At 41.1% G+C, this 12919-nt stretch overlaps 1 protein-coding gene across 1 annotated transcript in view; it reads left to right on the plus strand.

Moving 5' to 3' along the window:
- sad (Cytochrome P450 family protein sad) overlaps positions 1-8984 on the plus strand; it is a 73571-nt gene extending 64587 nt beyond the window's left edge. Inside the window, exons 5-6 of the mRNA XM_076208507.1 lie at positions 4674-4943; positions 8241-8984. Of these exons, the coding sequence (XP_076064622.1) occupies positions 4674-4943; positions 8241-8804 (834 nt within the window). The 3' untranslated portion in view covers positions 8805-8984. The remainder of the gene's footprint in view (positions 1-4673; positions 4944-8240) is intronic.
- Positions 8985-12919: the final 3935 nt, after the last annotated feature.

Below are 12919 nucleotides of genomic sequence, written 5' to 3' on the forward strand. Positions count from 1 at the left end.
ATATATATATATATATGTATATATAAATATATATGTATATATATAGATATATTCATACATATGCATCTTTGGTATGGTCCCTACATAGAGTGTACGATATAGATAAGATCGAGAAGATACAAAAAGCAGTGACCAAATTGGTTCCCAACCTGGCAGATAACGTTTACAAGCAACTAAAATCATTAGAACTGCTGCCATCGTTATCGAGGAGAAAGAGGTAACTTGATCTATGTTCAGGACGCTAACGGTGATAGACTACATGAACAGAAAATACCTCCTGATTAGGAATAAGATAGCTTCACGAAATCATGAGAACAATCTGAGAAAGAATAAATATCTGAAGGATGTGAAGAAATAATTCCATTCAGATGCATATATGAACTTGAATTAATGTATGACATCTGGAAATAAGATGACAGCCAATGTTGAAGCTATGCATGGATTTTAAGCTCCATATGTCAATTTATTATTATTTACTATTTACCTCTTTGTTTATTATTTAACTATACCTATGCATTTATTCGTGTATTTTATTTGTTATTTACATTATTATAGTTCTTATTTATCATTTTATCATTATTATGATTTTTTTCGCATCCGACCTAGATATGGACCAAAAGGTCTCCTGTCGGCATGCTCCGCCTTTGTAATCCTTTGTAATCTGGTAATTAGAGGGTATGAGACAGGACCTCGCGAGTGTTATTTCTTTCCTGGGTACTATAATATGGAAACCACGATTAGATAAATACATAAACGCACAATATCCTGGATTGCGGCAGTCTTTCATGGTTCAATCACACTCCGTCCAATTTTTCCTCGTTCTACCTGAATTCTCCCTCCCTGCGCTCTGTTCCTCTGAGAGCCCCGACCGACCTTGTGACATACCAGTTGTACAATCTTAACTTTCTCTTCTTTGAAAGTGGACAGAAGATCCCGGAAGAAGTATGTAGCAGAATAGCGGGACCAAGGTCAACGCTTCGACCAGAGGAGATTCTTCTCAAATGAATAAAATCGTCACGTGAAACAGGGCTTACGTACTGTATACTGTACGTCGAAGGAAAATATTGAACCCATCAACTACAATTTTTGTTCGTGAATTATCCATTTCTGTCCATCCACTCTGTGTGTGTGTGTGGGGGGGTGTATGATTCACCACGGTCTTGGATCACGTTTTGGACTCGTGACTGGCAGCTATTTCCCTCCCGAAAGAGAGCTCAGAGCTCGTGTATGACCGATTTATGGTAATGTCGTGACCTTACACGCACACACACACACACACACACCTCCCTGCCCACGAGAGTTGGAGTAATGACTCGCATCGCAGCGATACTGAAATTATTTCAGCCCAGGGCGGGATTCGAACCCGAACCGCCGTAGTGGCGGCCGCGGACGCTACCACTGCGCCATGCGAGTCGTGTGTGTGTGTGTGTGTGTGTGTGTGTGTGTGTGTGTGTGTGTGTGTGTGTGTGTGTGTGTGTGTGTGTGTGTGTGTGTGTGTGTGTGTGTGTGTGTGTGTGTGTGTGTGTGTGTGTGTGTGTGTGTGTGTGTGTGTGTGAATGTATGTGTGTGTGTGTGAATGTGTGTTTGTGAATGTATTTGTGTGTGTGTGTGTGTGCGTGTGTGTGTGTGAATGTGCGTATGTTTGTGTTTGTGTGATTCACCATTCACCATGGTCTTGGGTCACGTATTGGACTCTTGATCGACAGCTATTTCCCTCCCGGATGAGAGCTCAGAACTCATATGACCGATCTATGGGTAATACTGTGACCTTACACGCACACACGCACCCAACTCCCCATCCACGAGAGTTGGAGTAACACCCCGGAACGCAGCGAAACTGAAATTATTTCAGCCCTAGGCGGGAGTCGAACCCGGACCGCCGTAGTGGCAGGCGAGAACTGTGTGTGTGTGTGTGTGTGTGTGTGTGTGTGTGTGTGTGTGTGTGTGTGTGTGTGTGTGTGTGTGTGTGTGTGTGTGTGTGTGTGTGTGTGTGTGTGTGTGTGTGTGTGTGTGTGTGTGTGTGTGTGTGTGTGTGTGTGTGTGTGTGAGTCCCGTCTCTATATCTCCACTGATCAAACTTAGCCTTAGATTCATTAATGATTTTGTTCTATATTTCACCTTTCAACTTATTCCACAGATAAACGGATACGTGTGCCTCCTAATATGTGTTAAGCAACTTCTTTTACTCTTGTTTTTTTTCTTCCATACCAACAAACCTTCTTTGCTATAGATATTATATCACCTTTTTTCGCCCTTCCATTATAGGAAGTCCCACTCTCTCTCTCTCTCTCTCTCTCTCTCTCTCTCTCTCTCTCTCTCTCTCTCTCTCTCTCTCTCTCTCTCTCTCTCTCTCTCTCTCTCTCTCTCTTTCTCTCTCTCTCTCTCTCTCTATATATATATATATATATATATATATATATGTGTGTGTGTGTGTGTGTGTGTGTGTGTGTGTGTGTGTGTGTGTGTGTGTGTGTGTGTGTGTGTGTGTGTGTGTGTGTGTGTATGTGTGTGTGTAAATATATGTATGTGTGTGTGTAAATATATGTATGTGTGTGTGTATGTGTGACAATGATGAATGAGGAAAATGGAGGAGTATTAAGGAAAGATGAGTTGAAAGCAGTTGTTGAGAGCAGGTAAAGCACCTAGATTGGATGGCTGTCATTCGGAGTGTCTAAAAGAGGGAGGTAACGGCGTTGGGAAAGAGGGAATGTCTGTTGAGGAATAAAGGGAGAAGACAGAAGATAAGGGTGAGTTGAGAATGGTTGTGTATGGATGATGCTGTGATGCATGGACGGGAGTGGGTGGGGGTGGGGGGAGTATGTGTGAATGATATTTTGACAGAGCCCAAAGGGATTTTCCCTGCCTTCTCTTTTCTTGCATGAGGGACGGAGAGGGGGGGGGGTCGCCGATTAAATAAAGCGGACTTGCTGTGGATGTACTTTGTCTTGCTACACTGCTTCTGACCCAGGGCAGTGGACAAGATGCAGGGATGACACGTTATCTAGGAGGAGCCAAGCAGGACCGTTTCTAGTTCATCAGGCGCCCCAGGCAAGAATTCGTTATGGCGCCCCCCCCCCTCCCTCCCTCCTTCCCCACTCCGGGCTGGAAATAATAACCTAAAAAATTTCGAACATAACTAGCATCACAAGTTCCACAACAAAAACAACATACTTTATCTATTTGAATTATTCACGTAAAAGAAAATACTTGTCTCTCATTTATTTATATATCAATTTTGGATGGCAATTTGGCGCCCCCCCCCCCCCCCAGCAAATGGCGCCCCAAGCGACCGCCAGTGTCGCCTGTGCCTAGAAACGGCCCTGGAGCCAAGATAAGAGGGAGGGAGGAGGGTGAATGGGGGTTGATTATGTGGGGATGGAATGGGTAGGATTGGATTTTATGCCTTTGTTTTAGGCTACCTCCCTTATATGGAGTAAAAAGCCGTTGGTATATGTATGTATGTATATATACATATACATATTTTTGCATATATATATATATACACACACACACATATATATATATATATATATATATATATATATATATACATGTGTTTGTGCGTGTATTCACTTGGTCTTTGGATCACGTGTTGGACTCGTGATCGACAGCTATTTCCCTCCTGGAAGAGAGCTCAGAGCTCGTAGGTCCGATCTATGGGTAATGCTATGACCTTGCACACACACACACCCCCAACTCCCCGCCCACGAGAGTTGGAGTAACACCCCTCAGCGCTGCGATACTGATATTATTTCAGCCCCGGGCGAGGGTCGAACCCGGACCTCCGTAGTGGCAGGCCAGAGCTCTAACCACAGCGCCATGAGAGGTGTGTGTGTGTGTGTGTGTGTGTGTGTGTGTGTGTGTGTGTGTGTGTGTGTGTGTGTGTGTGTGTGTGTGTGTGTGTGTGTGTGTGTGTGTGTAAGAATTAGTTTTAATTTTTGAAAAGCTTGCTAAACAATGTTCTGTCCAAACGGGCTTCCGCTCTTTTCTCAACAAATCTGTCATTGGTTCTCCAATATCAGAGAAATTTGGACAGATTTTTCTGTAGTAGCCTACCGTTCCTAGGAATCGTCTGATCTCTCTTCTATTCGTGGGTGTGACGAGGTCTCTAATGGCTTGAATTTTAGCTGCCAAGGGGGATATTTCAGAATTACCTACTTTGAAACCCAAGTAAGATTATTGGACTCGTGATCGACAGCTATTTCCCTCCCGGAAGAGAGCTCAGATCTCGTATGACCGATCTATGGGTAATGCTATGACCTTATACGCGCACACACACACACACACACACACACACACACACACACACACACACACATCTCCCCGCCCACAAGAGTTGGAGTAACGACTCGAAGCGTATCGATACTGAAATTATTTCAGCCCTGTGCAGGATTCGAACCCGGACCGCCGTAGTGACAGTCGGGGACTTTACCAACCGCGCCACCGAGTCGTGTGTGTATGTGTGTGTGTGTGTGTGTGTGTGTGTGTGTGTGTGTGTGTGTGTGTGTGTGTGTGTGTGTGTGTGTGTGTGTGTGTGTGTGTGTGTGTGTGTGTGTGTGTGTGTGTGTGTGTGTGTGTGTGTGTGCGTGCGTGCGTGCGTGTGAGATACTTCAAGATAATTACCCACTTTTCCTCATTAGCAAAGCCTCATGCCAGACGTCCTCTCTCTGCAGACATCCCACACGGTTATCTGGGCACTCTATCTGCTCGGGACGAATAGAAATGTGGCCGAGAGGGCGCGACAGGAGGTCTGGAAAGTCCTGGAAATAAGCGGAGTTCCAGACCCCGGCGACTACAGAAACATCAAGGGTCACCACCTCGCTTCTCTCCCGTACCTGAAGGCGGTCGTCAAAGAGGTCATGAGGCTGTATCCAGTGGCGCCCTTCCTCACCAGGGCGCTGCCTCGGGACACCGTCCTCAATGGCTACGCAGTTCCTGCAGGGGTAAGGTATACCTAGTAACGCATGCATGCCAAGAGTGCAGTGTATGTGGAAAATTGCGTAAGACCCAATGAAACCTAACTTGACCTAATTCAGTGGAACAAAGCCAAACTTAATTGCGTCACATTAAGTTATGTTATGTAATAATGCCTTTTTTTTTCAACTTATACATGGATGGGGTGGTGCGAGAGGTAAATGTAAGGGTAGTGGGTCAGGGATTGGAGATGGTTAAAGAAAATGGAGAAAAGTGGGAGGTGAGCCAGCTGTTGTTTACGGACGACACTGCGCTTGTGGCAGGATCGGAGGAGGGATTGAGGAAGTTGGTGGCAGAGTTTGGGAGAGTATGTGATAGAAGAAAGCTAAAGATAAATGTGGGTAAAAGTAAGGTGATGAGATGTACAAGGGGTGAAAGTGGCAGTAGACTGGAAGTGAGCATTAAGGGAGAGCGACTGGAGGAAGTGGATAGTTTTAGATATTTGGGTGCAAATGTGGCAGGAAAAGGTGAAGTAAAGGTGGAGGTAGAATGTAGATTGAGAGAAGCGAGTAAATGCCTTGGTGGATTAAAGAGTGTAATGAGGAATAGACATTTGGGAATGGATGCTAAGAGGAGACTGTATGAAGGAGTGATTGTGCCAACAGCACTGTATGGGGCAAACATAGAACATAAGAGAAGAAGAGAGGAGTTTGAATGTGTTTGAGATGAAGTGTCTGAGAAGTATGATGGAGGTTACTAGGCTAGATAGAGTGAGAAATGAGGTGAGGAGGAGGAGAACAGGGGTGGAAAAGGAGCTGGGAGATAGGGTTGATGAAAGAATATTAGGATGGTTTGGACACATGGAAAGAATGAGTGAAGAAAGATGTGGAGGGAGTGAACATGAGGGGACGTCCTAGGATGAGATGGATGGATGGGGTGAAGGGGGCTTTGAGGAAGAGGGGAATGTCTGTTGAGGAAGGACGGGAGAGGACAGAAGACAGGGGTGAATGGAGAATGGTTGTATATGGATGATGTTGTGATTGCATGAGGTGGAATGGGCGGGGGATGGGGGGTGAGGTAGTATGTGTGAGCAAAATTTGACGCAGCCCGAAGGGATTTCTCCCCGTCTTCTCCTTTTATGCAATGGGGGGACGGAGAGTGGGGGGGGTCGTCGATTTAATGAAGCAGCCTTGCTGTGGATGTGCTGTGTCTTGCAACACTGCTTCTGACCCAGGGCAGTGGACAAGGTGCAGGGATGACCCGTCATCCGGGAGGTGCTAAAATAAGAGGGAGGGTGGAGGGGTGTGGAGTGTATTCAGGGATGGAATGGGTGGAAATTATTTTATGCCTTTTCCTTTTTGGCTACCTCCCTTGTAAGGGGGAAAAAGCCTTGGTATATGTATGTATGTAGATCTTTAATTTACATTCTTTTAGCACTCTTGGAAAAAATTCATCTGGACCCGGGAATTTTGTGACTTTGAGTATATCAATCTCTTTTATTACTTCTTCCTTGTTGATGCTGATGCTAATTAATCTACTTCCCTCATCTCCTCTAAATATTTGTATACACTCAGGTACCATAACTATTCTCTCCTTTGTAAATGCTGAGAGAAAATGTTTATTAAACGCCTCGTTCATTTTTCTCCTGAATCGATGAAGATATTCTTGTCAGATTTTATCGGGCTTACCCATTCCTTATTCTTAGTTCTGTAGAGATGAAAGAAGCCCTTTGGGTTAGATCCTGCTTGTCTGGCAACATTGATTTCGTAGTTGCGTTTCGTTGTGTGCGTGTTCTTTTTTAAACAGTCTAGCCATTTTGTTATACCAATACCCAAGGTGTATTTCTCCATTTTTCATTCTAACATAAAACCAACTTTTTTATTCCGATCCTATTTTTCAGCACACAAAATCCTAGCTGTTAGGTTATTGCAAATTTCATATATACCTATGGTATCGTTATTGACATCCGGGCCAGGTCCAGACCTCCCCCCCCCCCTTGTATTACTTCTAATATATATGTATATATATATATATATATATATATATATGTATATAATGTATATATATGTATATATATGCATATATATATATATATATATATATATATGTATATATATATATATGTATATATATATGTATATATATATATATGTATATATATATATATATATATATATATATATACAAATATATAAAGCATGTCCTGATCTATTGAATTTACCCAACCATCGTCTTTATAGTTAAAACCTTCCATGATCACATTGTACTGGGATGCTCTGCAAATTTATTAAAACGGGGGTTCTGTCCTAAATTATGGTTAATGATCTGTATACTCGTAGAACTCCGATAATTAAGTTTCTCTTTCTTCTCTATAATCTCCACCCAAGTAGATTCTTTGCTTGCCTCTTCCTTACTCAAGTTGCTGATAATACATGTTGCCATGTTTTACTGTTCTGCTCATCCCCCCTTCCTGCTTGTGAATTAGCCTATATATCCCTTTACTTCGATTTCCAGAAGGAAATGTCTATCTGCCATACTGATCCAGGATTTAGCAGTAACTATGATATCAAATCCATCTATGCATGCTATACCTCTCAACAAACAAATTTATTCATTACTCTTTACAATGAATTTTCCCATGCAATATATTCTGGAATATCTCAACTCAGCTCGTCTTTCCACCCATCATGTTTACTTAGCGGTAACCAGAATTTGCAAAAATAAATAAATAAAAAATAAACAAACAAACAAATAAATAAAATAATAATAGAATAAAGAGAAAAATTATTCATCCATGGTCTGATATCCTTCACCTCATCCTACTGAATGGCATTTTTTTGTCTTTATTCTGGCTGCCATGAAGCTGTTTCATTCATTTCCGTGGCAGCTTTGTGGTGACAGCGGCAACTATTATAGTAAATTTCCTGGAATTCATCTTGAGTATCTCAACACAATGTCGATACAATACAGAGCACCATAAATAAAAAATAAATAAAAAAGACTGCTAGATATTATACTGTTTTCTTTAGCTGAAAAAGACGCCTGTCAGAACACGTCATCGTAACGAAAGAGTTAATACCGGTATTTGTTTTACTCACTTCGTTACGATCACGGTCCCTTAGGTGAATAAAGTCGTCTGACGCTAACCATACTAAATTTGGTAGAGTACGTCCTATACATCCGGGGCCTGAACAGGGTTTCGATTGAAGAAGACCCTGCCTATGCCAGAAGTCCACCCCTCAACTGAATGAAATGGCCTGGTGTCTGCCCAAACAGAACCTGTGTGATGCGCCTTGATACTAAAAAATGTTAACTTTCCATTGCAGACAATGGTGATTCTGTCTGTATTCAGTACAGGCCGTGACCCTCGGTACTTCCCGAATCCAAGTGATTTCCGGCCCGAGCGGTGGCTTCGTGGCAGCAGCAGCAGCAACAGTAAATACAGAAAGTCCTCGGCTGCGAGAAGAACTGAAGACTCCGCAAAGTCCGAAAGCTCCCCGGTGGATTCAAGTGCCGCAGATGTCGAGACGTCAAGTTCACTTACAAAGAATGAAAATACAAATCAAAGCTCAAACTACTCCCTTGCCAACACTGATGGTGACGAGCCTTGGGAAGAGGTTGTCGAGCTGCAGGGAGGCAGAGAGTCCCCGAAGAGACCTAAAACACAATGCACTAGAGACCAGAAGATCCACTCACACGCTTTTATTCCCTTCGGCAAAGGTGCCCGGTCCTGCATCGGGAAGAGAGTGGCAGAGAATGAAATGCACCTCCTTCTCGCCAAGGTCCTCCTCCAGTTTGATCTGGAGGTGCTCAACAAAGTCACCATGGTCATGAGGATGGTGGGTGTGACTTCAGAGCCACTGAAGCTCAAAGTCACGCCTCGGACGTGAGAACGATGATGAAAAATAAGGGAATTGTCATCTATTATGGCAGAGCAGGCAGTATTTCATCTTCGTGCTACTTGTAAATTTGTTTCATAACTCTTTTAAACTGATTATGGGTCAATTTATATTTCATTCTCCATCTTCAATTCAAGCCCTTCAGCTTGGTATGTATTCAATAAATTTTATTTTGACAAACATAAAGCTGTTTTATTCACACTTTCACTAATAAATTCACTTCATATTAATGTGAACAAAGCTTGCAGAATACGTCACGGAACTGAAGGTGATAACTAAGAAGGTCCCCAACCCTAACTCTTCAGGGCTGCATAGATACTGTCATATATTACAAATTATTTTATATATCAGTTTTCCCATTCTATCTGCTTAACAGATAAGTGATAAGTAGATAGTGATGAGCAAACTTATAATGCTGATTATCATCTAAATTACTTTTCAACAACAAAAAATATATCACCCTAGTGAGCTTCAACAAAGTTTAGGTATAGTGAAACAGATTTTTTGTTAGTTAACAATGGTGAACTAAACATAGTGAAGGTGTAGCCTTAATTAGGATATATCACTTGCTTAAGTGCAAAAGGAAGTGTACCTCAAGACTCCAAAGAGAAAAAGGTCTGCTCACTATGGATCAAACAGTTACCCCAGTTAATACATAAGAGCCTCTGACTCAGGTAACCATTAGTGGGGGATAAAGAAATATAAGTTAATCATAGGATCCAACAGAAGACTTAAACTTTTAGATGGTATCCACTTAGGTGTGCATCGCCTGATACTGTTTGGATCTTGGTGTCAATTATGACAATACAATAGCCTTCTGTCCTTTATTTATGAAGCTTTGAATATTTAAAAAGAAGAAGTGTTCAATATTCTTCAATTTATTTTTCTACAAAGAAAGTAAGGTAATGTTAGCAATTAACAGACATATTATGGTGATAGAAACAAGAAAACTAAACTGAAAACTAGACCCACATATGACAATGTCATGATGGTTGGCTCATTAGTCCAATCCTTACTGTGTGGGTGGCTCTTGAGTCCATTCACCACGGTGAATAACTCCATCTTATGGAATTATGCCTGGATGGTAACAATAGAGATTATTGCCTCGAGTTTTACTGACTGAAAACCCACAGCCCCACAGTGGCTGGCAGCGGCCCTTGGGACCTCCCATAGACCTCTCTGGGAAGGGAGCAACCACCCATTGTCAGCTCTCCTTGTGTGAAAAGGTGAATGAAGTGCAGTTGAAGTTGATAGAGATCTTGGGCCCAGTTCTCAGACCAAGTGTCAGCCCCTCCAGAAGATAAGGATGTTGACAGGTTTTAAAGACAGACGACAAGGAGATAATTCTGACATATGTCTTGCATGTCCACAGCTTACAGGTACTCATCCATCAATTGTCCCACATGAGAGTTTAAGAAGAGGCATCCTCATGGCAGCCATATAAACATTCACATTACCGAGACTTTGCCCATAATTCCAAAGCCTGTTCATTAAAGGTGTGAGCAGTGATGATGATTAGAAGAATGTTTCTAGTATAAACACAGGATGTGAACATAGTTATATTATTGCTTACCATATATGACAAAATGTGTAAAAGTAGCATATGTTCTTAGCAAAAAAAAAATTAATGTTAACAATTTAGTAGATACCATGAGGATGCAGTCCCACCTTTACCTTAAACCCCTCACTCTCTCCATTTCCCATTCTGACACAGGCTCTACTACTCTCGTAAAAACTCCTAACTGCCCTTAACAGCTTTCCCCTAATCCCATATATCTGCAATACCTCCCACAGTGTCTTTCTGTCTACCATCATAAGCCTTTTCCAAATCCATAAAAGCACAAAAAACATCCTTACCTTTTCCTAAAGTTTTCTCATATATGTCATACCACAAAAATCTGATCCATGCAACCCCACCTTTCCTAAACCCACACTGTTCCTCTCCTAATCCTCTCAATCAAAACCCTCCTATAAGCCTTCTCAACTACTCAACAAATTGATCCCTCAGAAACTCCTACACTCACATTTGTCTTATATCTCTCCTTTTAAAACAGAACTATACAGGTATTTATCCAGTCCTCCAGTACTCTACCCTCCCTTAGACACACATTAAACAACCTCACCAGCCAGTCTATTACTGTACATCCCTTCTTCAGGCACTCTGCACAATACCCATCTAACCCAGGTGCCTTACCTGAAACAAAATTAGGCACATGCACACACATTCACCTGAAATGCTATACCTGCTCTCCCCATCTAAGCCAAATGGAAAGTGTTATGCCCTATGGTAATTGACAATTGACTAGACTCCAGGTGTACAGAAGTAATTCCCAGTTAAAACCACCCAATTTAGAATTTAATGCGAAGTAATCATATCCAAGACCAAATAATATACTAGAAGATCAAATATATCTCTGGTTACTACTAAAGGTTTATGAGATTAAGAAAACAATATAATAATTTATTATGATTGAACATATGCCATTAAATAATAATAAGAAAGGAAACAACAAGGAAGAAAAACCAGCAAGCTTACAGGTAAGCAAATGAAATCCTTTTACAACTATATAATAATTTGGCATATAAATATATCTATATCTAGTTGTGTAGCTCTATATAAAAATGGAACAATACTCAAGTGATACAGGATACTGATGAATGAAGAGTCGCCATGAATACAACCAGTACTTCCTCTGTCAAGGTCAAATCTGAGTGCCCATAGCACCAGTCAGTCCCACTAGACCTTTCTCCGTTCTAGACTCCCATTTCATCATATACAGATTTTAACAATAAACAATCCAAAATGCAATTTACATATTTAGTCAATTTCAATATAACTGAAATAGTTAAGTTTAATAAAAGTTGCCATCTTGACATACGATAATGCTATAACTACAATAATACAAAAATAGCATGAATCAACAAAAGAAAATGGAATTGGGGTTGGCATTTCAAGTCTCAACTATACAATTCCACAACAGAAAATACTGCAATTCTCATCGGCTCAGTCATCTCACCACTATCACTTACACTCCACACCATTCTCCAGGTCACTGTAGCCATTTTCTCCCTATATCACCCAATAACCTTCTATTATCTATAACCCCCCATTAGAAAGCATTACTCCAGAAACCCTATCAGACCTCCTTACCTGACTAAAATCATCCCTCAGTATCTTCTACTAGGAAACTTTAAAACAAAACACCCCCTTTGCGGAGACACCATTACCATTCCACAAGGCAAACGAATATCTCCCTTCTAACAACTTACTTCCTGTCATTGTACAACACAAACAACACAATGACCCATCTCTATACACACCAGATCTTTTCCTAGACTATGAATGGTCAGTAGTACCAGAACTACACCATAGTGACCATTTTCCACTTCGCACACTCCTTACAGGCTCCCTTCCCACCTCCACAACCTTGATGGGCCCCTTTCCTGGAAAAAAAATTCAAATAGCAACATATACAACCCTGCCAGTAGAAGATTTACTAGCAATCGATGCAACACCAATTTAACTCACACCCAACATAACATCTGCAACACTTCCTTCAAAATAAAAAAATAAATAAATGAAAAAAAAAATAAAATAAAGTCACCTATATCACAACACATAGTTCCCTGGTGGGATCCAGACTGCACCACTGCTAATGGAGCAAAGAAAATATGGCCTTCCACCCCTTTCAAGAACACCTTGAGAACCCCATAGTATAGAAAATAGATTGAAAGAAAGGAAAAAGCAGGAGCTCAAGCCAAGTGTGACAAAAGTCATGGCAAAATTATAATTCAATAATCACTTCCCAAATCCCTATCTCAAAAATATGGAATATGTATATATATATATATATATATATATATATATAATATATATATATAATATATATATATATATATATATATATATATATATATATATATATGCATGTATTCATCCATGGGTAGCTAAGATGAGAATAGATATGTGCTTTTTAACTTTGGCAACCTCACTGGAAGGGGAGAAAAAGCCCTTGGTATATAGATAGATGTTTAGTGTACATTTGTGTTGTGATGTGTTTGAAGGTTGTTTTGTGTTGATTACAGCTCCATTGTTTTGTGCTTAT

Source organism: Oratosquilla oratoria, chromosome 25 (assembly GCF_046742065.1).
Source record: "Oratosquilla oratoria isolate Oo_2021 chromosome 25, ASM4674206v1, whole genome shotgun sequence".
Classification (NCBI taxonomy): Eukaryota; Metazoa; Arthropoda; class Malacostraca; order Stomatopoda; family Squillidae; genus Oratosquilla; species Oratosquilla oratoria.